General features: G+C 38.0%; 1 protein-coding gene across 7 annotated transcripts; it reads left to right on the forward strand.

Annotated features, from left to right (window-relative positions):
• Window positions 1–475: 475 nt before the first annotated feature.
• Window positions 476–27935, forward strand: DYNC1I2 (dynein cytoplasmic 1 intermediate chain 2). Of its 7 annotated transcripts, none has more exons than XM_027911580.1 (18): window positions 477–652; window positions 2419–2536; window positions 3967–4081; window positions 4851–4922; window positions 7262–7352; window positions 11347–11406; window positions 12618–12733; window positions 20048–20137; window positions 20363–20525; window positions 20618–20717; window positions 21230–21355; window positions 22290–22436; window positions 22751–22864; window positions 23211–23344; window positions 24341–24485; window positions 25307–25447; window positions 26396–26521; window positions 27146–27935. In XM_027911580.1, exons 2-18 carry the CDS (start codon window positions 2429–2431, stop codon window positions 27257–27259), a joined length of 1962 nt encoding a protein of 653 aa, XP_027767381.1. In that variant the 5' UTR covers window positions 477–652; window positions 2419–2428; the 3' UTR covers window positions 27260–27935. The 7 variants fall into 7 exon arrangements, with proteins under 7 accessions (XP_027767384.1, XP_027767381.1, XP_027767386.1 ...); XM_027911581.1 differs by lacking the exon at window positions 477–652 and adding an exon at window positions 798–818 and having other exon boundaries at window positions 27146–27416; XM_027911583.1 differs by lacking the exon at window positions 4851–4922 and having other exon boundaries at window positions 476–652; window positions 7208–7352; window positions 27146–27416.

Here is a 27935-nt window from a genome sequence, read left to right on the forward strand (position 1 = left end):
GCACCGGCCCTACGCCTGGCCCGCAGAGAAAACCCTGCAGTTCAATCGGTGCCCGCATCGACACGATTCGTTTCAGTGATCGGCAAGGCGGGGGCTGAGGCGGCCGGCCTAGGGTGGATCCTCACTGCCGGGGGCGGGCTGAGGCGGCCGGGCTGGGGTGGATCCTCACTGCCGGGGGCGGGCTGAGGCGGCCGGGCTGGGGTGGATCCTCACTGCCGGGGGTGGGCTGAGGTGGGCGGTCCCTCCTTGCCGCGGGGCCCAACCCCTGCGGAGGGGGCTCAGCCCCGCCCGGTCCCCGCGAGGCGCCAGCGCCCCATCTGCCGCCGTTCCTCCCCTCAGCCCCCGAGCGTCCGCGCCCCACAAAGACTACAGCTCCCGTCATGCAACGCGCGACAGCGCCACCCTCGCGGGCGGAGGAAGGCGCCGGCGCCGAGCCCCGCCCGGCGGCGCGCGCTGCACGCCGGACGTCGTCGTTCTCCCGGCGCCTTCCTCAGCCCCGCCCCGCGGGAGGGGCGCGGCGCCGGGCCCCGGGAAGAGCCCCGTCCCCGCCTCCCTTCGCGCTCGTTCCCCGCGTGGATTGCTCTCAGATCACTCGCTAAGCAGCGCCTTGGGTGTCTTCCTGCACAGGTTTCCGTGTCCTTCCGCAGTTCCCGTAAGTTCCTGCGCATCCCGCAACGCGGTCAGAGCTGATTTGTCCTTCGGCGCCCGCCGTAGGCCGCCGCCCTCCCGCTGCCGGCGCCTTTGTGCGGCGGCGGAAGAGGCGCGGGGGTGGCGGAGCGGGCCGGAGCGGGACAGGAGCAGGGCCGGTGCGCCGGCAGGTGCGGGGTCCAAGTCGCGCCGGGGGGAGCGAGTGCGCCTTCCCTAGGGACTGCCCTGCGGAGCAAGGGCCGGGCGGCAGGGTCGGGCCGGGGGCGGTACGGCCGGGGCTCTCTGAGGGGGAGAGGCCGGGAGTGCCGCCGCCTCCCGGGCCGGGGTTGTGGGGAGGACCCTGCTGGGGCTGCCGGGCGCGCTCCCCGGAGCGGCCCCCGCGGGGTTTGGGGTGAGGCTTTGGTTTTGGCGCACCGTGTTCGTGTCGCTGTCAGCCCGGGGCGTACCGGGCGCCCCTCCCGCTCCTCGGGGATCCCCTCCCTAGACGGGCGGGGCGGGACCCGCGGTGTGACAATGCGCCTTCCTGGTGCTGTGCCAAAGGGACACGGGAATGCCATTCGAGAAAGCCGACCGTAGAGTATTTATTTATTTATTTACTAGTACTTAAATGTTTACATAGGACATGAAGAAATACATGCGTGTACCCCAGTATAGACACTACTGAGCATACGTATGTATTTCTTCATGTGCTGTGTAAACATTTAAGTTCTGGTAGACATATGAGGCTTGCAGCGTTTTGCGTTCTTGTCTGTGCTTAGGTGTGCAATGCAAATGCAGGTATTCTTCATTGTGAATTAGTGTGTAGTTATATTACTAATGCATCACCTTGTGTCCTCGGTGTCAAGCTTAGTGTAAAAAGCATTTATAGTTCCCTTATTTGTTGTAGAACTGCTTCTGCATTTTCTTTGCAGACTTAAATTTGCTTAAAAACAGTAACATTAAGCTGTTCTCCATTTAGCCCATTTACAGTTTTTCATACTTGTGTTGTAAATCATTTTAAGTTCTATGTGTTGAGTGTTTTCCACCTTTTGTTATTGACCTTCTTGTCTGTATTTGAATTAGTTATATAGCAAAACTGTTTGTAGCATTTTTGTCCTTAAAAAATCCACCAATTTCTTAGAGTACGATAAGTTTGGGGACAAAAATTGATAATACACATATTTTACAGTTTTCTTTGACCATCACACTTGCACTTACCTTGTCTTGTAATTTATAGTAATGCTACTAAATCTTTTAATTAATATTTTTAATCATACAGTGGTATGTAGAAGTACATATAGTTTACCTACTAAGTTATAGTGTGCCAATTTTTAGCTGTTGAAGTGAAAAGTGAAAGATAAATACTGTCTGGGTGCTCTCCTTGCTGTTTTCAGTCTCAGATGGCTCTGTAGCTGTACAGAATCCTAAGGCGAAATCAAATACTCCCATCGTGGGTACCTAATGTTTCTTTCAAAGTAGTTCCTTCAAACAGCATCAGAACTACCTTAGGAATGGATGCTGTCACCACATCATCATCAGCTCTGTTTGGTTTAAATCAATCTCTTGAAAATGTGTTAAGTGAAAGAAAAAGGGAAATAGGAATGTGGGTTGTTGTTTTTTTTTTCAATTATTACTGACTTTTCAGGTTTCTGGTTGTGGTAAGCTAGTGTAATTTCTTTAAGGATAGCTTCTTTAAAGAAAAGCTGCTCTCTTAAAAAAAGCCCCAACAAACAAAAAAACCCCAAACAACCAAAATCAAACCCACAGAGTGATGTGATTTCTGTTGATCAGCGTTTCAGCCATGTCTGACAAAAGTGAACTGAAGGCGGAGTTGGAGCGCAAGAAGCAGCGATTGGCACAAATCAGAGAGGAGAAGAAGAGAAAGGAGGAGGAGAGAAAGAAAAAAGAAGTAAGAAATAATTTTTGCTTTGAAGTTTGGCTTTGCATATGTAACTTGCCCAAAATTTAAGGATAGGTTCACATAATCATCTGCTACGTGCAGTTCAGGGAGTGTCTGTTTAATGGATGGTGCCAATACAAATGTAGTACTGCCATCATCTCAGGAGAGCAAACACCTACTGTTTTCTTTAGAATTGTCCATACAATGTTATATATTAGTTCTGGGGTTTTTTAATCCTACAATGGTGTAAAGTTCTGATCTCTTGTGTGGACGTGGCATCATTAGTCAAATCACTGTAAACTATTGCCTGAAAGCTCTGCTTAATAAGTTGGAGTGGTGTTAACTAATTTCTGGAGTACAGTCCACAGGATGTCTGTATGAATTGTCTGATTAACAGTATTATTGTTGTTCAAATACTGTGCTACAGCATTCTTTCTGCTCTCTGACCCATCCATAGGCTGAATTTTAAAGTCAGATCAACACTCAGGATGTGTATGGTACTTGTGTGTTAGACTTGGTTTGTTAACATTGTCTTCTGGATTTCTCTCTCCTCAACTATGTGACAGTCAGTAATTTACTGCTGTTTCTCCTGAGTGCAGATCATACCTTATAAAAGAAACTTTTGCTGGAATGTTTTGGTGTTTGGGGATACTTTTTCAAGACTTCTCTGTGTTTTGGTTATGATCTGGTTGCTGTTCTAAATTAGGATATGACTGAAGACTGGACAGCTGCCAACTACATGATTCAGACAAAAAGGAGAGGGAAATATCTCAAATTATGTTCTAATGGTCTTGTAACAAGGTATTGCCTGTATCTGAGATTCCACATGTGATGCAATAGCTTAGCAGCTGAGAACTTGCTCTAAAATTTGGGAATTGCTTTTTAAAAAAGCAGTTAAATGATTGTGGAAAGATACTGAGTGTTCATCATCTTTTACGGTAAAGCTTGCATTATTTCTAAATTAAAGAGGATGAGGGTGTATTTTTTTGGGTGGGGTTTTTTTTGAAATCTAGCAGATAGTAACACAACTTAAAAAAACCTAGTTTTCCTCGACACAGTTATTGTAATTTCAAAATTACAGCAATATGATGGTGTCTCTAAAACACTTCCATACACAGAAATGTAATATTATTTCTCCAGTCTTTGCATATTTCAGTGCTTAGTATTACTGTAAAAAAAGTATTCTTAATCTTAAGAAGTATTATTCAGTGTGGCAAACTTTTTGGATGTTTATATATGTCTTTTAAAGACAGTGCCAAAGCTACAAAACGTTGTTGTTCCCATCTGTTTACTTTATCTACAAAAAGGACCATCAGAATTACTGGAGTCAAATACTTAACCTATATGATGATACATTTCAGAAGAACAAAAAAGCCCTCTGAGGTCTCAAAATAAATGACAGGTTAAATGCTGTAACTTAATTATTGAATCACTTTTAGACTGACCAGAAGAAAGAAGTTCTTCCTGTACAAGAAGAATCTGATCTTGAAAAGAAGAGAAGAGAAGCTGAAGCATTACTTCAGAGCATGGGGTTAACACCTGAGTCTCCCGTTGGTAGGAATATTTGTTTCAGATAAATGATTTTTTTTTTAGCTTTTTTTTTGGGGGGATTGAGGTGGTTGGGGGGGGGGGTGTTGGTGGGGTTTTTTTGTGGTGGTGTTTTGTTTATTGTTGTTAGGGTTGAGGTATTTACATATCTAAAATTAAAATTCTTACTTTTTTTAGGGGGTATACCTGTCTGATTTTAATACTAATTTGTCCTGTATGATCTCTGTTATAAAATGCAAAGTGATGTGCTTCAGTACACATAACACTCTTCTATTAAATACATGTTTTACACTTAGTGTGTTATTTGAATCATATCAGTTAAAATATATAAATATCATGTATGTGTTTTATTCCCCCTCCTCCCATTTTTCCTGCACATTATTCTACAGTACTTTTTTTCTTTACTCTTTTTCATAATGCCAAATTTTAATCTTTTACACCTTTGTTTTTCTTTTATCAAATACCTGACTGACTTTGATGGAGCAATATCAAGGTTGAATATAAAAATTGATTGATTGATATCTGTGCAGCATATTGGTTGTTGATTTCTGCCTTTGTATAGTCACATTGTTCTGGAAGATGAAAGCAAAGAGTGTGATAGTTCAACTCCACTTTTTGTCTCTAACTCAGAAATTGAAGAGGTTTAAAGCTTATCAGTTTGGGTTATTGGTAAGGTTCTATTTCAACTGGGTTTGTAAATAAGTAATAGTAATTTCTTATGGATATAGTATCTCTGTAATTATATTTTCATAATTGCTTTTGCATAATCCTTAAGTGTTCAAAAGCAAGCATGGAATAAACAGCACTACTGCTGGTTCCATTCCAACAGCCACAGCAGTCATTTCTGGTAATTTGAACTCTTCTCATAGTTGAGAGAATGCATTTGGGCTATGTTAGCACTACCTTACAGCTTTTTAAGTAATCAGTTTTGACCTACTACTGATTTTGCTTGCTAGACTAATGGTTGAACACTTCCCTTGCATGAAGTTTTGCCAAGGCAGTTGACAGGACTTTTGTAGAAACACATATGACTATTTTTGTTTTTTTTTCAAATCTGTGAGAGGATCCAAAAGCCACAGAATAGTCAGTCCTCAAAGCGCATTATTGCATGGGCTCAGAGTAGCTGTCCGTGAGGAGCTTAGGGGGGTTGACATCCAAGACTGGGGCGCAACCCTGCATGTTGTGGTTAATTCCACTGAGCATCTACTTAACCACACCCTTCAATGGCAGATTTACATGGGATTCGTTCTGTTCCCTTTCAAGATAACCAGATCTGATGTGGATCCTAAATCAAGCTAATACATCCTCCTTGGTACCTCGCAATTAGCATGCCTAAGGCCCAGGCTCCTTTTCTGCTGACTGAGTACTGGCAGGTGCAGTGATCCCGTGCCTGAGCTGCTTGGTGTGCAGGAGGCTTGTGCTGTCACTGTCAGTGCAGGTGGATGGCTTGACATTAGAGTCCTTCATAGAAAATTGTATGAAAAATTCCTAAGACAATTCCTGTCCTGTTAATTGCCACAGGGGAGAGCTCTTTTATGGGAGGAGGGACCATAACAATGTCAGTATGATTTTGATATCTACCATACTTGTTATATAAGAAGCCATAAGTTAGTGAACCAAAATTACTTTCAAGAAGGTATTATAATTGAATTGTTTGTTGGGGTAGGGGAAATTTCATTTGTTCTTTTCGTAAGACTGTTGGTCCCTCAGTGGGATTCCCCTGAGTTATATAGGAAGGCTCTCCCGAAAATCGCTTTCCCCACAAGAGGGCGGTGCAGCACCAGCGCTGGGCGCGGGTTCCTCGGGCCGGTCCTGCGACCTCAGAATTTCTCTCAGCGCGCCTGGTAATGCACAAAAACAGCGATAGGGGGGCCTGTGGGCGTTTCCTTTGGGGTAAATTAATCGTGCGTGGCGATGAGGAGTTGAAGAATTTATATATTCTTATACATCCCTATTTATCTAAATATAAAGTCTGTTTATGTGTGAATTCACGAAATATAACTCTAAATCTGTAAAAAAAATACCTCCTCTTGGATGAATGAGTTTTGTAAAAAAAATTGAAGAATTGACTGTGGGCTTTGTAAAATTAGGGGAGAATTTTTGTCAACCAGAGTCACGTCTCTGCTTTGGGATGGGACGGAAAAACTCTAGAATTCACAATATGCTTATTATTTCAGGAAATTCTATAGAAATCTTGCAAATCTAGATACCAGTTTATGTACATAATTTGTTTTCAGTTGATTAAAGGTTCTTTTTAAGGGATACTAAGCAGTGGATGTTTGCCATATTCCTGAAAAATGAAGCATATGAGTAGCTTCAACACCCCCCCCCATTCTTAAGTATCAACCCTAAGTTTCATTAAATAATAAATAAAGGTGAAAGAAATGTCAAAAGGTGAAAGAAATGTCAAAGTAACTTTGTGTTTGTATCAGATTGCATGATATCATTCACTATTATGTATCAGTTCCAAAAAACATGTTACTTTTTAAAGCATAAATGCAGTCTTCACCTGTATGCTGAAAATGAACTGACTCGTAAGAAAAAGTTTCAGTGTAGCAGTACTAGACTGTTTACTGTCAAGTAAAAAAAAAAAAAATCCTCAAAACCCAACACTGGAAACTTCATTGTAATACACAAGATTTATGTGGATTTGATTCAGGCTAGAACAAAAATAACAGCATGCTGCATGACAAAGCCACTTCTTGGTCCACTTTTTAGTGATCATATGTTTTGAAACAACATTGCCAATTTAACACATTCATTGTCTAACTTTTAACAAAGACTGATGTCAAAGCTGTATTAACACCTATCCTTTTTTATGTTTAAGCAACATGATCTAGTAGAAATTACCCTTTGAAAATCGATGTCATCATTTGTCAAAAGTTCAGTTTAAAGATATTTTTTCAGTTCATTTTCTCTTAAATGTCTTTCGCTCCATGTTTTTTTTTTTTTTGTATGCCCCAGATGCATAAATGCCAAACAACTGCATGAAAGTCCAGCATGAATTGTTAACATTGTCTTTTCCCCTCTCTTTCTACTGTTCATTTTCATCCATGTACTTTTTTGTTTGCCATCACTTTTTTTTTTTTTTTTTTAATACTTCATTTTAAATTAATTTGAAAACATCCTAAGCTGTGCAACCTCTGCGAGTAGTAACAGCGGATACCTGTCTGTTTCACTATTTAGTCCCTCCTCCTACCTCTCCATCTTCCAAATCTGTGAGTACGCCAAGTGAGGCTGGGAGCCAGGACTCCGGAGACGGTGCTGTGGGATCTAGGTACGTCACTTTCCTTGTCATGTTGCTTTGCTCAATACTTGTCTTTTGAATAATGAAGCTTTAGAAGGAGTCAAGGTTAATTACTTGATTATAATAGTATGAGGTTACAGTGTACAGGACTGTTTTGCAGAAGTGCTTTACTTTACAATTTGAAATGCAACTACAATAATGTAGAGTAGTTTAAACTTGCAAGTTTAAAGTAAAATGAATGTCTTGGGACAACAGCAAACTGGAAAGGTCCAACTTCTGGGCTCTTCCAGCTTTTTCTAAAGGAGGGTGTGTATGAGTGATAGTGTATTTCCCTTTCTCCTCACTCCTAGTTGGTCTAATAAAAGATAATGTCTACAGACTTTGCATTACTTCTGGTTTTAATTTTTCCTTACTCAGAACCATATTTCTCATTATTTCACTTTGCAGCCATCTGTGTAACACACCTACAGCACTTGGAATCTCTCTTTTGCCAAAACATGACACCATCTTAGTGCCACCACAGTCGTTTTGGTTTTTTTTCAGGGCCCATACTTGCCCCACCTATTTGACCATTTCTTTGTGCATGATGATTTGGGACAGGCTGCTGTAGAGTCAGATGAATATTTCTGTTAAATATTGAAAGTGATGATGTGGAGGTGATAAGGTGGGAAACACTACTTCCAAAGGGTATTTCTACTGTTTCCCGTGCACAATCTGCGAATAAGAGCAATAACTTCCTGTTAATATTGGTAAGATATTTTCTCAGCAAATGAAGTTCCTGTACTTAAAAGTTACTGAATATGCATTGTGGATGAAGTTTAATTAAAGCACAGTAACTGCAGCAGTTATCATCAGTTACTTTTGATCTTGTATAAGCAATTGTTTTGGAGAAGGAATGAATACTTAGACCACTTTGAAACATCTTTTAAGAAGACTGCAGTGATGTCTTGTATGCATGTGGATTATGCATTCATAATTAAATACAGTCTTAATCTTATTCAAAATATTAATGACCTGAACAGCAGTTTCATGGTGCCTGTTTCTAAGTAGAAATCATTATGTTAAAACAGAATAGATCAGGCAGCAAATATGAACCCAAACTTTTTTTAAAAGTGCCCAAGTATGATCTTGTTTGTCCATCCTGGTAATTAAGAACCAATGTGATTGTTCCTTAACTGAGTAACAAGCAAATTATTTTAATTATTTCAAATCTGTGATTATTGCTTATTAAATAGTCATTTTATATTTAAATTTACTGTCTGGAAGAAAAAACAAGAAGTATTTGATGATGACTTCTTTTAAAGAAAATAATTCCTTCCCATTCATACCTACTTTAAATTCAGTATGAAACAGTATGTGTTGGCCACATACCTGGGAACTGAACACCATGTGTACTAAATTTATTTCTACCTCATAGAGCACTGTGCTCTCTGAGTGTATGTTCTCAAACATCGTAACACAATGTTGTATGCATACATTTTCTTATGAAACCTTGAGAAAACTCATATCCTAAACCTCAGTAGCTTCATGCACTTTCAAACTTTAAATCTGTGTCAAGATTGTGGTGTTTAAGGCATGAAGGTGTGAATGTACAGCTAAATTGAAGGCATAATAGAGTCCCTGTAAGAGTTCCCTTGCTTATTCTCTAACCACTGGATAATATTCTTCCCCTCCCCTGGGAAAGAAGTGTCTGTATCCCAGACTAATAGTACAAGTTCATACGTTTCTAATCTACCCATACATTTGAACCTGAAAGTTGGACTCTGTGATATCACTTGGTGTGTTATCTGGTATTACACAAGTGACTCATATCAATATGAGATATGTTAGAAGGCCTCTTCTGTGATGCTGAATCTTGTCAGTAACTCTTTTAGTAATTAGTAGAACAGTGTTCAGACTGTTCCTGCTGTTACTTCCACCTGTCTTGCTTTGTTTTCAGCGTTAAAGAGTTGTTTTCTAGTTTGAGCCTGCTTTTTTCTCCTTTCCTCAGTTAAGAGTATAAATTCAAGACTAGAAATTAATACAGTTGGTTTACTTTTTGGCCAGATGGATGCTTCACAGAACTAGTTCTGAAGCAAAAAAGACTGTTTAGAGATATAGGAGGCCTTAGGAATGAGCCTGGATACAGAGAAGTTCAGGCATATGGACACTTCTGATCACTGAAGCTTGTAGATAAATTCATGGAACTTATGCATAACAAACAACTGGAAATCTAAAGAAACAGTGGTTGACATCATTTTGGTACATATGTAACAGTTGAATTTTATCTCAGAATGTTATCTTTATTTTAAAATAATATCTCTGAGAAACATTTAATTGTCTATCCTGCACTGCTTGACTTCAACTATTTTAGAAGACAGACTGTCCGTGGCACCACTGAAACAACTGTTGAAAGTGAAAAGAGTGCTCTGAAAGCAGGAAAGCTACCTCATTAAGGGCTAGATCTTAAGCAGGTGCAAAAGTTGGAGCCTTTTATATTTGTAGCCCTTTCCCCAAGTTCTTCTCAAATGGGATTGAAAAAGTTGAGAAAATGTTTGACAAGTATTGTGGTGATGCAACATTTGTATCTGTAGCCAAGTTACCCTTTGCAACCTGAAGTTTGGGGTGGTGGTTTTTGTTTTGCTTGTGATTGAACATGAAATGCAATATACAGCTTGAAGTCTCGGGCACCAAATTAAACTCCAAGCTTAATTCTCTTTGCTCAAGAATGATAGCAGGGATGTAACAAATAAGTATACTCAAAGTAATTGACTTCAGGCTAAAATCATGTGTTTTCTGATCAACAAAAGATATGAAAAGATTTTGGAGATTTAAATTGCTGCGTTATTGCTGTGGATGCCATTGATTTGCTAGAGATGAAGACAGTGGATTTGTAATTCTTAATTAAACTATGATTAGTACTTCTAATGCATATTTTCTACAAGAACAAGGTAGTGCATGACACTCATTTATGAGCTTTTATGGCACTGTGTGTACATTTTTCAGATCAACTTTGCTTTTAGGAATTCTGCACCTGGTTTATAGGAAAGTTACCATGTATGGGTTAAAAATGTAAAATCACTTATTTTCTTTATTCAAAAACATGGTATTTATATATATATATATATATATATATGTAAAATAACATCTGAGAATGTCAGAAAAACTCATACATGTTAATCTGTTAATCTCTTATAAGTACATTTTTAAAATTCTGGCCCAGCCTGATAGCAACCAATAGACTACATGAAAATTTGTGAAGAAAGGATGAAGGCTAAAAATGAAGGGGGGAGGGAATATTGATTTCCCCCTTCATATTTCTCCTGATACAAAAGTGACTTGAAATAGATCTATTCTGTTGATTATTCCACATGACTTTGAAACGTGTTATTAATCTAAAGCCCACTATTTCTAAGAGATTTTAAGTATCTTGAATGGAGTTGGCTCTAACTCAGATGACACTTACAAGCCCAAGGCAGTGCTTAACCCATAATTACTGCAATGTCACATCTTGGAAACTCTAGCAGTTCTCTATCCCAGTGGAAATGCTTTTTTGCCCTGCTACCAGAAGGCTTATGTGTTGACTCATTTCCTTTACCAATATGACAGTTTCCTCCACATATTTACTGCTCTGGGCAAGTTTGCATTACGTTAACAAATCTGCCTTCATATGACATGAACAAATTTGAACAGATTTTAAAAGCAATGTGAAATTTTTAGTGATTCTTGTCAGTATTTAAAATAATTTTAGTTGCCTTGCATAAAGGCTACGTTTTTTGCAGGTCTTTAACTTTCAGTCTTTAAAATAGTTTAATTCTTTGCTGATAGCTCTGAATTCTGTGCTTCTTAACTTTTATAATTACTGCATGTGTTATTGCACTGAGTGCTGAATTTCCCATAACTGATGTTGCATTGCCTTGTTTCTTGTGAATAATGAAATAACTATAAGCTTGCTGTAACTCTAGAATTTTATAGTGTGTATTTGCTTCACTAATCTCTGGCCTTTTTTGCTAATGCTGCATGATTGTTCAACCTGGGGTGTCAGGACGCTGCATTGGGATACTGATCCATCAGTTCTTCAGCTCCACTCTGATTCCGATCTGGGGTATTGCATAGATTTCTTATATTCCCTCTTTCATACGCTTATGGATAATAAGAACTTATTTTTTCTTTAAGACTTCAAGTTGTTGTTGTTAAGAAACTGTGCTGTAAGTAACAGAAATTTGCTATCCCTAGACTTAGCACAGTTTGCTCGCAATGGGAAATTTTTATATTATTTAATATACATTAGATGCTTATTTGTAATAACAAACCTTATTTGTGTTTTTCTTTGAGTCTTTCTTTGACAAAATGTAATTTACTTAAAATAAAAAGGTTAGAATGACTGTATTTAAAAACAGAACAACTCCCATCTTTCGTTATAAATATGTTTATAAAAGCTGTATCTCATTTTTACTAAAACCCATATTATGCTCTAAGAATTATGCTTCTGCTCACCAAACCCTTTCAAAAGGTGTTACTCTTCCACTTTTATCTTAGGAAAGGAGTGGATAATAAAAAATTCGATTTGATATAGGTAAATTGTTGGATCATTGCAGTATTATTACAGGACATACTGCAGTTAGCTTTTACAGGAAGCTACAATGACTGAATTAATTCTGTGCTGGTTTTGGAAGTACAGTATATATTGTAGTTTGATGTTAGCTATATCTACCTTTATAGGATCTTCCATAAACCAAAGCCAGAAAGCTCAGAGGTTTTCAGTATTGTGCTCTGGAATAACATATTATGGATAAATCACTTGTCAGTGGGAATTTCAGGTTAGACTTGCAGTTCCGCATTATAAATGCTGTGTTAGAGGTGAACAAAAAAGGGCAGCAAAGTTAAAAGACTAGGAAATGCTTTTTCCTTCAGAATAACTAGGTTGGTTTTCAAACTTTAAAATCCTAGAACTGTTGCTGTACAAACGTGACTTATCAGCAGGTCTGTTCCACTGAGAATAGTGTGGTGTGTCATAAATGTGTCAGTATTCTGGTCAAACACAAAGAGCAAGAATTTAAAATTATATCCTACAGTCAGGATATTTATATATGCACGTATTTCTTTTTGTCACAGATGTATAAATAGCTGATTTTAAATAACAATGATAAAAATTAGTAATAATTGTGTGACTTCTTCAGAGTTAAACTTTCATTGGATTTAAGTTTGACTAAGCAGTGCTGTGAACAGGATGACTTGGGTATTAGGCAAAATGTGAAATAATTAATTAAGTTAAATGTGTGGTTTTTTTCTGATTTTTGTATTAATTTTATTTAGGCGTGGACCTGTTAAACTTGGAATGGCCAAAATTACACAAGTTGACTTTCCTCCTCGAGAAATTGTTACATATACAAAGGAGACACAAACACCTGTTATGACTCAGCCAAAGGAAGGTGAGTGATTAACTTACTACTACCTAAGTTATTTTTTGGTTTCTTTGATTATAGTAACAATGACTGGGTGAATTAAAACCAGCATTTATGATCCTGAAACTTAATAAGGTAAATTAAGGTTGATATGGGAGATAATTGATATAAATTCTGTTATTAAATTCACACAGGTCTTGCTAACTGTCATTCTGCATCTTGTTTAACATTACTCTTACTGCTAATACATGGTATTTTCACAGTCCTAATAACTGTTCAGCTTAGACACTGAGTTGCTTAATTATCTGACAGCTGATAAATAAATGGGATATATTTTGCATTTATGACATTTAAGAATACACACACAACTTGGTACATGGGAAGTGCTCAAGACCAGGTTGGATGGAGCTCTGAGCAAGCTGATGTAGTAGGAGGTATCCCTGCCTGCAGCAGGGAGGTTGGAGATGATCTTTAAGGTCACTTGCAAACGAAAATACTAGTCTTGCTCTAACTTGTGTGTAATTCTGCAACACAATCTCTTTGTTGTTTAATATGACTGACTTTGCTGCAATTTTAGGACCTAATTCTACATTCATAATTTTGCGTTTTCCTGCTTTTTGATATGTGAACTTTTGGGTGTTTATGCAAGGATATGTCTTTCAAACTTCATTATTCAGAAAGCCAGAGGATATGCTTTTTTGCTAACAGTGTTTCTTTTCCATTCTTCATTTTATCTGTATCCCTGCACAGATAAGTGTTTAGGGTTTTCCTGCTTTCATTTCTAACATGCCCTTAACGTTTCCTTTCTCTAATCCCTCAGGTCTCTTTTCCTTCCCTCTCTCAGGTTCATGGAATCTGAAGACTCGGTTCATAGTTTATGTGCTTGAAGAGTTTTATTTCTGCTGCCTGCTGGCAGTGGAAATTGCTTGGGATTGTATGATCTGAGTTTCACAGTGGATAGGCTGTAGTTGAGGTTTACTGTAGTGCAGTTGGAAAGGTGGTCATCTTTATTTCTGCATTTACCAGAAAGCTCTCTAAAACATTTGTTGTCTCCTGATCCATTCCACCTTAGAAATACTCATTTATTTAGAGCCATCATAAATTTTTTATTGTATGTGTTTTTACAGGTGCCTTTTCATCATTTTAGTGTCAAAGATCTTTTTAAGGTCTATCTTCATAATTAAGCTCTATGTTCACATTTTACAATGACATCTCAAATAGGACATAGGCTTAAAAAAAGAGTAAATCATGCTGCCTCCAAAAAAGGAGTCACTAGGTAAGAGATTTTTATTGTGGGAAGAAAACTTTGAACTCTTTAAAAACAATTGACAAAAGCAATATACTGAATTTTCAGGGTGCAGTTAGATAAATGCTATAAAATGTCTTATAGATTCTTATTCTCACAATCTGAGTTGTTGTGATTTTTATTTATCTAAGAGCATATACTGTTAACAAAGATAACCTTGCAAAGTACACTTGAAAGTGGAGCTTGCAACTGAATTTACACCTGCAGTAGCTCCTTTGTACAGGAAACAAGTTGCATCTGAGCTATGTTAGATCCAGTGATCACACTCCATATAAAATGAACTGGACCCTTAATTAATATATCTTGAGATTTTAAGATGCTGCTGGAGCTGTGCTTTTGAATAAAGGAAAATAGAAGCAGTTTGATTAGATATGCTGTGCAGTTGTTCTGCAGGTTTAGGTCCACTTGTGCTGTAGGTCTCATTGTGCTAACACTGATCTGGAGTGGAGGGTGGATAAAAACAACAAACCCACAACAAAACACCAAACTAAACACTTCTCTCTGGTCCAATTCTGTGTGGCACAGTGGTTTTGTAGTTGAAAGTAATCTGAATTAGGAAACATTCAAACTACAACCATTCTGTCCCACCAGGGACAGATAGAGAGGAAATAGAAATAAACTAGTTTTAAAACCGTTTCCAGTTGGTACAGAAATGGCATCACATACCAAGTAAGTTAAATAGGAGAGACTTCATGTCCTCAACTGAAAGTTGGCATTTGGAAATGCTTGCTTTGGATTCAGTGTAACAGTTACAATAATTTTGAAATGTGACAGCTTCCTTGAGAGGTGAAGGCATTTAGTGTGCTAACAGTTCTTGCAACTTCCATTATATTAGTGCAGTACTAATATGTTGATTTATTATGACCTTGAAGTATTTGAGAAACTGGGTGTCTTAGGAAGATTGAGTCTTTCACTGTAAAACAATAAAATTGGGATCTCCTAGAAATCAGTTTCACTGAGATTATAGGTTGAATCTTATATCGAGTGGTAAGTATTTTGCCACAGGAAGTCATTCACTGTATACTGAACTCAATGGAATCTTAAATTTCCCCATTAATTGAAGTTAATAAACATGTTTCATATAGGAAGGCATATGTATTTCACTATAGGAAGATGCCCACATCCAAAGTACACTTGGAAGATAAATTTGCAATACTTGTTGGGCTGTTTTTCCTCACACTATTATTTTGGTTTTTTCTCTTAAATTTTTTTAGTGTTCTGACCCTTCTTTTCTGTAGCAGCTCTATTTGTTATGTAAAAGAAATGAAATGAAATGATGAAATTGTTCATTGTTGTGAGGAATATAGCAGAGAAAATAGGTCCTTTTTTTTCCCTTGTTCTCTTGTAATGTTCTGTTTCTGTTTTGGGGAGTTTTGTTATTCTGTACATACAGTAATGATGACCATCTTTTTTATTTAGAGACCAATTAAATTTTTTTTTTTGCTTGATAAAAGTGTTGTGCCACACTTGATGCTGTTGTCCTTACTTGATAAACTAAGCCTGAGTGTCTCTGTCTGTGTGCCACTTCAGCACTTTAATAACTTGTCATGATCATAACATGAACATACGGTGTTCGGGTTGCTCCATTGCCCAGCATCCTTATTCTGACATCCCCTTTTCTGCTATCTCCATCTGTTTCTCACTGATGCTGTGTGTAATACTTCTCCTGCTTCCCTCATGGTTCAGTTTTGGTGTGGTCAGCTGGTTATTAGGGCTATTATTTAACCTCTATTTGGCAACAGATTTTTCACATCTACTATCTGAAAATACATTTGAAATTGTGTTCCATTCTGTGACTCATTTCCTTCTAGCAGGCAGCAGAAATGGTTTCAACTACAGAGATGTAATTCAGATGTGAACTCTGCTATGTCTTAATGTTCTGCAGGCTCTATGTTGGCCACCATACACAGTGTTGTAATCATTGGTGTTAATTCTTTTTTTCTTATCTTTACATCTTGCTACGCTGATCTCTACTATACTGTTTGATCTCTCCCTATGTGATTTGATAACATATTGTTCAGAATGACATAGAAAGAAATCAGTCACCCGTGCGCCCAGCAAAGATGTGTTCTGAGTCCTTGAAGTCATCAGTTCAAAGGAAGATGGGCATATAGGGGAATTTGATTTTGCTCAGCTGTCACAATTAAGGCAGACAGTATTAATGTATTAGCTCTGCTCTTTGAGGAATAATTGTCTGCTAATGTCTCCAAGACATAGAATTAAAATATTAAGCAGAGTAATAACAGTATGGTGTATGGGATTTGCTCCTTGGATGCTGTTATGATGAATGTAGCATTTATACATTTTAATATTTTAATAATAATAACAGACTCTTGCATATTCACATATGATCCTTTTGGATCCCTTTCAACTCAGAATATCCTGTGATTCTGTATTATCTGGTACATGCCTTAAATGCACAGTGAAATATAGATGGGAAAACTTGATATGAAGACATTCAGCTTAACAAAAGCCACCCATTTCACAGATGATTTAACTTTGATTAACCTACTCTGCAGCAACAGATTACTCAGACAACTGGAACTCCACTCTACAGTGTTTATTGCTAGGTGCAACCTAATTTATAGCACTGCTTTTCTTTCTGTCTTGCCAAAACACATCACGATTTCGATGTTAACTCAAAAATTCAGTGGTTCATTAAATCTGTTTTTAACATTCATTGACAAGAAAGTTGTTGCTATTAAAGATTGCATAAAAATAGCAGCTACTTTGCTGCTCAGTTTGTAACCTTAGATCCCCTGTTCGCCTGTCAGAAACAATATGGTGTTAATCCCTTAGCATATTATAATGAATATTCATTAATATGTTGATGTGACAGTCCCATTTCCTGTCTTCATGGCCCTATGACTTTTCCTAGTCTTAGAAGCCCTTTTTTAATCTGAACTTGTATTTGGTGTACTAACGGAGGGACAGTCAATAATGAATAAGGGGGATAAGTTAAGATTTCCAAACTGAGGTGACTGACTTGAAATAAATGCAGTACACAGCTGTATCATGGGTTCTTACTAGATGTGGCACTTTTTCAGAAATAGTGTGTCCAGTCTTTCAGTCTTTGGATGATACGTTGTTATTATGCCAGTTCCTTGCAAATTCCAGCATCTTGCTTGTTATCAAATAAATTCAAGGTAAAGGAGAGACAGGAAAAGTAATTAAAACAAACACTTCTTACCTTTTTTGTAGTCCAGCAGTTTAATGCTGCCTTTTTTGATTGTAAACTTCTGTGAGAAAACCTCCCAGGTTTGGATAAGGAGCATTCTAGTTTTGGATAATAACATCAAGAACTTGTACATGTGGGGTTTTTTTGTTTTGTTTTTTTCCCCCCTACAGATCCCTTATCGGAAAGGTTTGCATATGACTCTTTTTTAGACAGAAGGGTTTAGATTTATGTAGTTACAGATAAATCAGTGAGATGACATGTTCAGTTTCAAGTCTGATACTTCGAGAATATTAAAAAATAAGTGCTGTATCCTGCATTTAAATGCAGTAATATCAGCTGGGTATATGCAGTGAAAGTACTATGAAGGAATTTAGAGCTCTGTATAATATATGCCATTTGTGTTTCAAACATTAAAAGGCAGGAGCAATCAACTATATGATCCTTTGAATAAAATATGTAGATTAGAAGGTCACTTAGCACTAAGGGGTTGACCATCTACTTTGACAAGAATTTGACTCCTGTCACTGAAAATGGTACTTAGAATCAGTGTAGTATAACTAATGGGGGGTTGGGCTGAAATTTCTAATTTGAGACTTTCAAAGCTAGAATAATGTATCCAGGGTGACCCAAACCCAAATCTATAAATTTGAAGGCATCATTTAATTCTGCGAGATTGACTGGCAGCACGAACAAGAGGGAGATTTTTATCCGAGTGAATATGTGGTGCTGTATTTGTTGTTCTTAAAATCATGTGTGTTAACTCATATTACATTTTTTAATTAACCATTGTTCACACCTATAGTGATTTGACATTAAGAATTCCATTCTTTGGAATAGTTACAAGTTATACAGTTTTCAGGTTACAAGTCCACTGTACATGCGAATCCATCTAAAAAGGAGCAGTGTCTTTCTGTTTCTCTGCGTGATTATTTTGCCCAAAAAAGCTTTCATTTTTTTTAAGTAGCACAAAAGCTGTAATTGGCATGCTTTGTAAGGAAGTGTCAATGTGCAAGAGAGTGGAGATCACTAAGAATTCTTTTACGGGTTCTTTCCCCTTTGCACCACCGCCTCCTCAGCAGGGTCACTGAGATCACTAGCTTTTCTTGAAATGGCCATTTTCACTGGCAGGTGCATTATACCCTGTATTTTCAGATTGTTTTTCCATTCTGAATGTTTGGCAGGTTGATTGCTCTGGCTGCATTGACGGAGAAAGGGCTGACAAATGCGGTTGGGCTGGCTGAAAAGACAGTGATTACTGTTTTCCTTTGTGGCTGATTGAGGCCCTTGAAAGGAAAGATTTTAACCTTCACCATTTGGTTCAAAAGTATGAGCATATATTGAAATCATTCATGCCATTTATCCTAGTTCTGTAAACTTGTCAGAACATAAAAATCGCTCAATTTCAAGTAATGTAGGATTGGCATACGTCATTATCATTTTGATTAAGTTGGAGTTTGTATTATTGTGTGCATTATACAGTGTCATTTAAAGCTTTCTTTCCTGCAGGTACAGTTATATTTTTATTGCCTATACTATGGAGTTAGAAAGATTTTCAGACCTCTTTAAACCTATCACTATGTGTGTGGTTTGGCAGCTGGTATGGCCTACAAGCTGTATTTTGTTTGCAGGGTAAAGGCTTGTCTGTAGACCTCCTGGAGTGCTGGTAATTGCACAGGCTTGCCATTGGGGAAAGACATGATTGGAAGCAGTCAGGCAGAAAAATGTTGTGCCATCCCATTGCCACCTCATAGCAGAGAGACAATCCTAGCAGTACCATCTGGTTGTCGCTATCTAGTCAGCTGGCCTGGCTGCTGGGACCATGGCTTGGCAGCTGGTTCCCATCCCTTGACCACCCTCTATTTTTTTTCACCCTTTTTGTGTGCATGCATGTGGATTTTTTTTTTTCCTTTACTTTTTGTGTTAGATAACTTTGAACATGGGTCAGGGAGATGGCTGCAACAAACAAGCCCAGTCCCTGTTGAATACTGTCTCATTACTTGTGATGAGGCATGCAGCAGTCTCCTGCTGCCGTTCCCTTATAAGCAGATGACATAGCTGTTTAACCAATAAAAAGAATCTTTTCAGAAGCTTATTCTAGAAAGTGGATGGAGAAAAGCCAGGAAATACATATTCCACAACACTAAGTAATTTAAAGGTATTTTCTGGTTTACGGCATTCAGAGAATAAAATGTAGAAATGCAGAGAGTGCTGTAAGCCTTGTCAGTATTCCCGAACATTAACATTTTGTTATTCATTGCAATTAGGGAAAACACATTTTCCTGTAAAGTTCTCATTGCCAAACATGATACAGATAATGAGACTTGCATCTAGAATGACAGAAAAAATGTAATCTCTCTGCTATTACCCTTAGCAAAATTTGCCTCTCAGAATAGCAACCTGAAAGCTAATGTAAGCCATCTTCATGCCATGTGCAGACCCATTAGACTGATGGTTTCAGATCACAAGAAAGCAGCTGCTGTAGACTTAGACATTTGATTTTTTCTTTATTCTGCAGCATTAATGTGTCAGTATGTTACACAGAACATGCATCCACCACATGATTTTGTGTGGAATCATAAACGCCTGTAAGAGATTTCTGCATTAGATTCTTTACAATTTCTTGTGTGTCTTATTTCAGTTTATGCAACTACGCAATTTAGTGCAACTCACACCCAGGTGTAGACAGTATTCCAGTGCTATTTTGGTTGTGATAATGTTATCCTGGGGACTGCATTTTACAAATACAACCATTTGAGCTGCATGATACCATTTTACATCAGCTTATTTGAGATTCATATGGAATGTTACTGTTACTCTTTAGAAACACTGACAGTCTCACCATAATGTTTCTCCTTAGATGAGGAAGAGGAAGATGATGTGGTTGCACCGAAACCATTAGTCCAACCTGAGGAAGAAAAAACATTAAAAAAAGAGGAGGAGGAAGAAGGTACAGTTCACCTCAAGACATTCTCTGTACGCTGTAAAGAAAGGCATCAATACGTTTTTAACTTTTTGTTCCATTAATTTAAAATTACTTTGTTCAATATCAATCAACTAGCAAAAGATAAAATGTAAACATTATTGAAAATCATGATAAATACTCATTTTTCTTTCTTGAAAAGAATTCGTAGAAGCATGCAGTCCAGAAAATGTATGTACAAATTTTTTTCAGCTGCCCCTCATGAACTTACAGAAGAGGAAAAACAACAAATTTTGCATTCTGAAGAATTTTTAAGTTTCTTTGATCACTCCACAAGGATTGTTGAAAGAGCCCTTTCTGAGCAAATCAACATTTTCTTTGACTACAGTGGAAGAGACTTAGAGGACAAAGAAGGGTAATGTGAATGTTGAATACTTTCCTGTGAATGCCCAATACTTTTTATTGAAAAAGCGATCTAAGATTAATATCTCTTAATTGTCTTTATAGAGAGATTCAAGCGGGAGCAAAACTGTCCTTAAACAGGCAGTTTTTTGATGAACGTTGGTCAAAGCATCGCGTTGTCAGTTGTTTGGACTGGTCATCTCAGGTAAAAAATAATGCTTAGATTAAACAGTTACCTTTGTAAATTGTTCTGTGGATTTGACTGTGATAAAAAGTACTGTGATAAAAATACAGGCTGCATTTCTAAATGTGTTCTTTCCATGGTTCGCAAGAAGTAGACAGAACTGTTAATCTTTTGTGAAAAGTAGCTTAAGGTTTGTATTACGAAAAAGGTCTTCGGCATATTTGCTTTTGGTGTATGGACTGCTTTGAAAGGTAACTCTGAGCTTCACTGAAAAGAAAGCTCATGTAAAAGTACTAGGTTTTACAGTGAAAAGCAAGTTATGATGAAAGAAGAAGACTGATATGTGCATTAATGCTGTTTTATGAACTAACTTAGTACCATTTGTGGGTTTAACTGACAATTTTTCATTCATTTATAATGTAAGGTGTTTTTTCAACCCTATTTTGGTGAAAGAAACAGAAGATTCTAGGATTATCTGAATCATTAGCCAGTCATCTTGCTTACTTTGAGTTTTTTTTCCACTTACTGTGCAGTACCCAGAATTACTTGTAGCCTCTTACAACAACAATGAGGATGCGCCTCACGAGCCTGATGGCGTCGCCCTTGTATGGAATATGAAGTACAAGAAAACTACTCCAGAGTATGTCTTTCACTGCCAGGTATGATTCTGTCTTGGGAGGCTCAAGGTTTTATCATAATGAATTTGGACAAGTACCTTCCTGATGTTTGTCAGTGTAATAATTTCATTGGGCTGGCATTCACTTCGGTCACATTTATTTGCCAGCAGATATTGATACCTAGTGATTTTGGCTGAGAAACACTATCCTGATTCAGAATTTCTGACATCATTCAGAATTCAGTCTTGTTTGAGAACTGATTTTCTTACTTTTTTAAAAAAACAAAAAAAATCTTCTTGTATAATGGTTGAACCACAAAGGTTTGTATGTAAGGGGATAGAGTGGGATTGTATATAGTACTACAGATTATTTTACTGAATAAAATGAAGGCAACCTGAGGAGATGGAGCAAGGATGAAAACTAGAAACATTCGTCAAGAAAAAGGCAGATGGAAGTTTTCTAGTGGTTTTCTGAAAGATAAAAACATGCAAATCACTTCCCTTGTGCTAAGCCTGAGATAGCCACTTTTTTTTTGTTGTTTTGGAAAATTACATAGTTGAATCAAAATTTAACCTCAAGTTGTCACATTACTGTCAGAGCCCAGATTGCAGAAGTAACTTTGTTGTATCAAAATGTATTTCTACATTCTCTAAGAAAATAACCACAGAAGATGGCAGAAGATTATTAACATTTTTTGGGTTACTGGGCCTTTGTTTGCTAACAAACTATGCTAGGAGCAGTACAGATGTATGCATGTGAAAGAAAAGAGGAGGAAAACTTCATTTTATGATGATAAAAAGATTGTTGAGGGGTCACAAAGGGTATGTGAATCCTTAAGTTCACTGGGCATTGAAATAGTGTATTGAATAAATCTAGGCAAAGAACTTGTTCTGGTATTTGTCCTCATTTGCTTTAGACATAGTGTCACTGAATGATAGTTTATGTATATTTTGTTGTTTGTTTTTCTTCCCTTCAGTCAGCAGTGATGTCAGCTACATTTGCAAAATTCCATCCCAATCTGGTGGTTGGTGGCACGTACTCAGGCCAGATAGTGCTGTGGGATAATCGCAGCAATAAGAGAACCCCAGTGCAGAGAACACCACTGTCAGCTGCTGCTCACACGGTAGGAGGTGAAATATCTTCAAGGACTGTGCCATGTTGAGATGTGTTCAATGTCTAGGAAACTCTGTCCAGTGCACCTGATTGATAATGCTAAAATGTTCATGTCCATATTTTGGACATTCAGAAAAAATCAAAGTGTCATAAAAATCAAAGTGTCAAAGTATCAGTTTTATAGGGGAGTATTTGTATTTTTGGTTGTGTTCAATCTTTCATGCTTTGTTAAATGGTGAAGTCGTATATTTTACTGTATGTTAATTATATCAGAACCAGTTATTACCTGTAAATTCCTTTCTGATAGTATTTTACGTTTCTTAGCACCCAGTGTACTGTGTGAATGTTGTTGGGACCCAGAATGCTCATAATTTGATTAGTATCTCAACTGATGGGAAAATATGCTCTTGGAGTCTGGACATGCTTTCCCAGCCACAGGTAAGATAACTTTGGATATATATAGTATCTTTTCCAGGTCAATATTTTTAAAAAATTTAACTAACTTGAGAAACATTAATCATTTTCCCAACCCCCAGAATTAAAATAGCTTGGTATTTGATAAAATATTTCCCCAGCTGCGGAATCAAATATTTTCTGTTGATCCTTTTGTATATTTTCGTTGCACTTGTATAAGTGGTAAAAACAATTTTAGTAAGAAAACTTCCTTAGTCCTGCCCAATCTCTACAAGTGAAATAAAAAACCCTTCCTATTGCAAAACCTAAATGTTTTTGTAGGTGTTAATATTTCTTTTCATAAATTAAGTTGCTGATATTTTCGCTACAGGATAGCATGGAGCTGGTTCACAAACAGTCCAAGGCTGTGGCTGTTACCTGCATGTCTTTCCCTATTGGAGATGTCAACAACTTTGTTGTTGGCAGTGAAGAAGGCTCAGTGTACACTGCATGCCGTCATGGCAGGTGAATACAAACTTTAATTATTCAAAGGAAATAAAAACAGTGAAAGGATGAGTCCCTGCATGCTTTACACTCTTAAAATTATTACAAGTGCATATTTCCTCCTTTGTGTTGAAGGAGTTCAGAGTAGTTGTATGTGAATTGCAGTGCACACTTTTTCCTGAGTAAGAGCTTCATTAAAATAGGAAAAGTTGGAATATTGAATTGGTTTTATGAGTTGTGTTGATGAGGACAGCATAGGTCACTGTGGTTTTATTCATTTGAATTGTAGCAGAACATTCCAAACTTCGTATCGGTTTTGTAGATAATTGTACAGTAACATCACGCACAAATCTTAAATTGGCTAGCTGTGCTCCTGCTGTTCAATCTATTTTGAAATTGTCTCGACTGTATCTTATCAATTGCTTTCTTAAATACAGTTGAGTGTCCAGGTTTCATCTCAAATACACATCACCCTCGCTGCACAGCTTTTTGGTTCCAAAATACCCAAAATTGTATCACTTTTGTGTAACATCCTTCCCATCTGTTCCCCCCCCTCCTTTTTCATTGCTCCTGATAGGAGGCTATTAGGGATATATTGTTACTGGTTTATGTCTGAACCCCGTGTCCATAAACTACACGCAACTTCTCTTAAGTCAGTGGGAGTTTTATGCTCATTCCCAAAGACTGGATTTTGTTCCTTGTGTGAATGGAAGTTTTAGCTATTGCTTGGAGGACAATGTAGTTAAATGTGTGGACTGGTACCCGCTGAATGAGTCTCTTCTCCCTGGGATATATTCTGGCACTGAGGGTTAGTAGAAAATAGATGTTGAACTTAAGTCTGTTTTCAAGCCTGGTCTTCTGTGATCCTACTGTGGTGAAGCCTTTTGCAGTGAGGTAACATCCATATAAAGCAGCAAAATCTTCTGTGGCTATGTTTAAATTGCATTTCAGTGCTATCTCTGTCTGCAGATGTACAGTTTCCAAATAAATTAACCTTGGTTGTATATTCTGAAACAGCAAAGCTGGAATCAGTGAGATGTTTGAAGGACACCAGGGACCAATCACAGGTATCAACTGCCATGCAGCAGTTGGACCTGTAGACTTCTCACATCTTTTTGTCACCTCTTCTTTTGACTGGACAGTAAAGCTTTGGACAACTAAGGTAACTTAGATAGTTCAGTGGTTTTCTTCGTAGCCCTTGACACAAGGTGGTGCTATAATGTAAGCCACTTAAGGCAGTTCACTAACCTGAAGTCAAATCCTGTGGAGCCCTGAGGTTCTTAGCTGCAATCCTGCAGAGAGGAGGCAGCTGATGAGCAAAACTGCATTTAACAACATAAGCTTTGCTTTCAGCTTGTACATCGTTTGTGTACTTCTGATCCATTCTTTTCACCCTTTTGCCCTTTGTTATCAACAATGATTACAATGTAATCAAATGTAAATCATGTTGTAAAGTCAGTTGCTTCATATATTCATAAGGCAAATGTTTTGCTACAATTTTTGTGGAGGACTAAGGGACAGCACCAAAACTGATGTCAGTTAAACTTCATGAGGCTCACAATTGAAATATGTCATTCCCATTGCCAGAATTACTTCTTTGACAGTTTGATTCCCTGAGGAATGCAAAGCAGAGGAAGCAGAGTTAGAATCTTCCAGTAATAGTCTGAAGTGCTGTCAGTGAATTATCATTGGCTTGATTCACAAAATTCTTAATGCGTTAAATTTACGATCTTTTAAAATGTTGTCTTGCTATTGATTGTTTTCCAGTAGCAACCAGCAAAAGGGCTGCATGCTTTGGAAAGCATGCCTTAAATAGTAGCATTAATTTTGGGCTGGTTTCTGCAGAGGCATTTTTTTAAAGAAAATCAAAATGTGAATTACTTTTTAGTTATATTGAAGTTCTGTATTTTGGTTTGCCCTTTAGCTTTATAATTTTGAAATGCAGGTTTTGGATATTGCATTTTCATCTTCGCTTTTTTTCAGAATAACAAACCTCTCTACTCCTTTGAAGACAACTCAGATTACGTTTATGATGTGATGTGGTCTCCAACTCACCCTGCCTTGTTTGCCTGTGTGGATGGGATGGGCAGACTTGACCTGTGGAATCTGAACAATGATACTGAGGTGAGGAAGTCAGGTTAATGGTCAAATGTAGCTGGAAAACTGTTTGTACACTTAAGAAAAAGTCAAGAGTTTACCATAGTGTTTTGGTTTGTTTTTTTGGTGTTCTTAGATATTCTGTCGTTCAAGTAGCTTCTGTGTAATAGACTGCATTCTTTGATTACAGGGTTGCAACTCAAATGACTCCTTATAATGAATAACAGCAGTAATTGTTTTACCTGTAACAAGAGTGCAGAACATCTGTTGGTGTAACACTGATCCGTGTTGTGAAAGTGATTATAGATCTCCCACCCTGAGACCCTGTCGGCCTATAGCTAACAGTGAAAACAAACCTCTTACCACAGGCCTGTTCCTGTTGCCATGATAATACTGCAGTGAAGGTGTCATTTTTTTTTTTCAGCTTATGAGAGTTGAATGTGAGTTATGAACGGCAGTATAGTATAAATCTTTCCCAAGACTTGTTGAACATAGGTCAAGGGAATAACCTGACAGGTAGTTAGTACTTTAATTTCACCTTTTTAAAATTACATATAGAAGAAAGTTGTAGACCATATCCAGCCCCGGCTTCAAATTGGAATTACCTGCCTTTTGGACAGGACTTGACCTGCTAAAACAGCTGATTTCATCCCTGCCCTCTGTCATAATCTTTCTTGAGATCCCAGGGCTCCTTGTCAATGACTTGAGTGCATGTCTGTGCCTCCTGTCTCACAGGAAGAGTGCAGGTGTGCTTTTTGATAGAGGACATTTGAACTGTGGCCAAGGGACAGAAAATATGTTGTTCTGGTCATGTCACTGAGAGTCTTTGAATGGTGTGCAGTCTCTGCTCTCCGTACTGCACATCAGCTGAAGGGCTGGGAACTTCTTTTGATGCAACAGGGAGGGAGGAGGTGTGTAATCTGTAGCTTATGGAAACCTGATGCATATTTAGCAATGTGCTTCAAATCCACATAGGTGCCAACTGCAAGCATCACTGTGGAGGGTAACCCTGCTCTGAACCGTGTGAGATGGACACATTCTGGGAGAGAGATTGCTGTAGGTGATTCAGAGGGACAAATAGTTATATATGACGTGGGAGAGGTACGTACACCATGTGCTGTGAAAAGTATATTGAGTTTCTTTGCCCTTTACTTAGCAACCTGCTTTTCACTTTTTTCTCCTGTCATTACAGGAATCACTTTTAGGTATAATTTTTTATTTTCAAATTAATGATTCCTTTTACTTAAAAAGGTGAACTAAAATGAACGAATCAATGGTTTTTGTTTGTAGAGACTTTGTCTTCTTTGTACCTGTGGCACATGTGAATTTTGACTGCAGGGAAGCAGTGTTGATTTTGTTCCTACAGGGAAGCTGTTGCTCTTGCAAGTATGTGTACTGCAGCAGTACAAAACTAATTAATTGATGAGCTGAGGATATAGCATTAGCATTCCCTTTTGGAGGCAGTCTCTCAGATGAAGATGTATAGCCCAAGCTTGTAATTATATCATTATATACTTAAAAGCAGGATTCTCAAATTCTGCTTCTTTTATTAGTTAGAGCTATTGATGGCCAGACTGTTTAAAAAGTGACACTAAATAAAGGTAACTTTTCTATCAGAACCTCTTCTGAAAATTACTGAAGTGCTCTGCTGTTCAAGGTGAGCTCAGATTTATTTATCAGTAGATTTATTTATCAGTAGGTCTAAGTAACACTCTCTGTCTACAGCAAATTGCAGTTCCTCGTGGTGATGAGTGGACTCGCTTTGGTCGGACGCTGGCAGAAATAAACGCCAACAGAGCTGACGCAGAGGAGGAAGCTGCAACCCGAATCCCGGCCTAGAGCTTAAAAACAGGCAGCACTGGGAGATTTGGGAATGATTTGATGCAAATCCTAAAAGTGCAAGCATGTGTCGGTTCAAATCATAGCTTAAGGGAGGAATATATGGATTCAACTATGGACTTTGAAAACCTATTAAGATCACTGAAAATCAGATCTTGCATTGTCACTTTTTATATATAAATTATAAGCACATTCTTGGATTTGTGTAACTTTTAATACAGTTAACTTTGACTTTGCAAGGAACTTACTTTGCTGAAACACTAACCCGGTGTAAATTTGCTACTTGGCTTCTGAAAATTCCACTCTGAAACAGTATCTTTTCTGAAAAGTAAAAGTTCTGTTCCTGAAACTTCCTGTATTACACAGACTAACCTTCATTAGGTAGTATATGTCTGAAGCATTCTTTAATCTGAACTCCTCAAATTACCCATGGATATGCATGCATATGTTCCAAGTAAATGTCATTGTTCATATATAGATAAGCCTCAGACTCTGATAGTGGGTAATATATGTGAATAAAAACCTGTCTGTAGTTACAAACCTTCTTGATAATCAGCCCTGAATTAATGAAATACGTATTTAATACCAAGTTCTTTTTGTCTGAATTGGTGCATTAAAAGGTGAGACTGATTCATAAATAAATACTGTACGAGCACTTGTCAGCTGCCCTGACCTC

The sequence above is a fragment of the Empidonax traillii genome, unplaced genomic scaffold, assembly GCF_003031625.1.
Source record: "Empidonax traillii isolate 1590-97213 ecotype Southwest subspecies unplaced genomic scaffold, ASM303162v1 scaffold33:size3420811, whole genome shotgun sequence".
Lineage (NCBI taxonomy): Eukaryota > Metazoa > Chordata > Aves > Passeriformes > Tyrannidae > Empidonax > Empidonax traillii.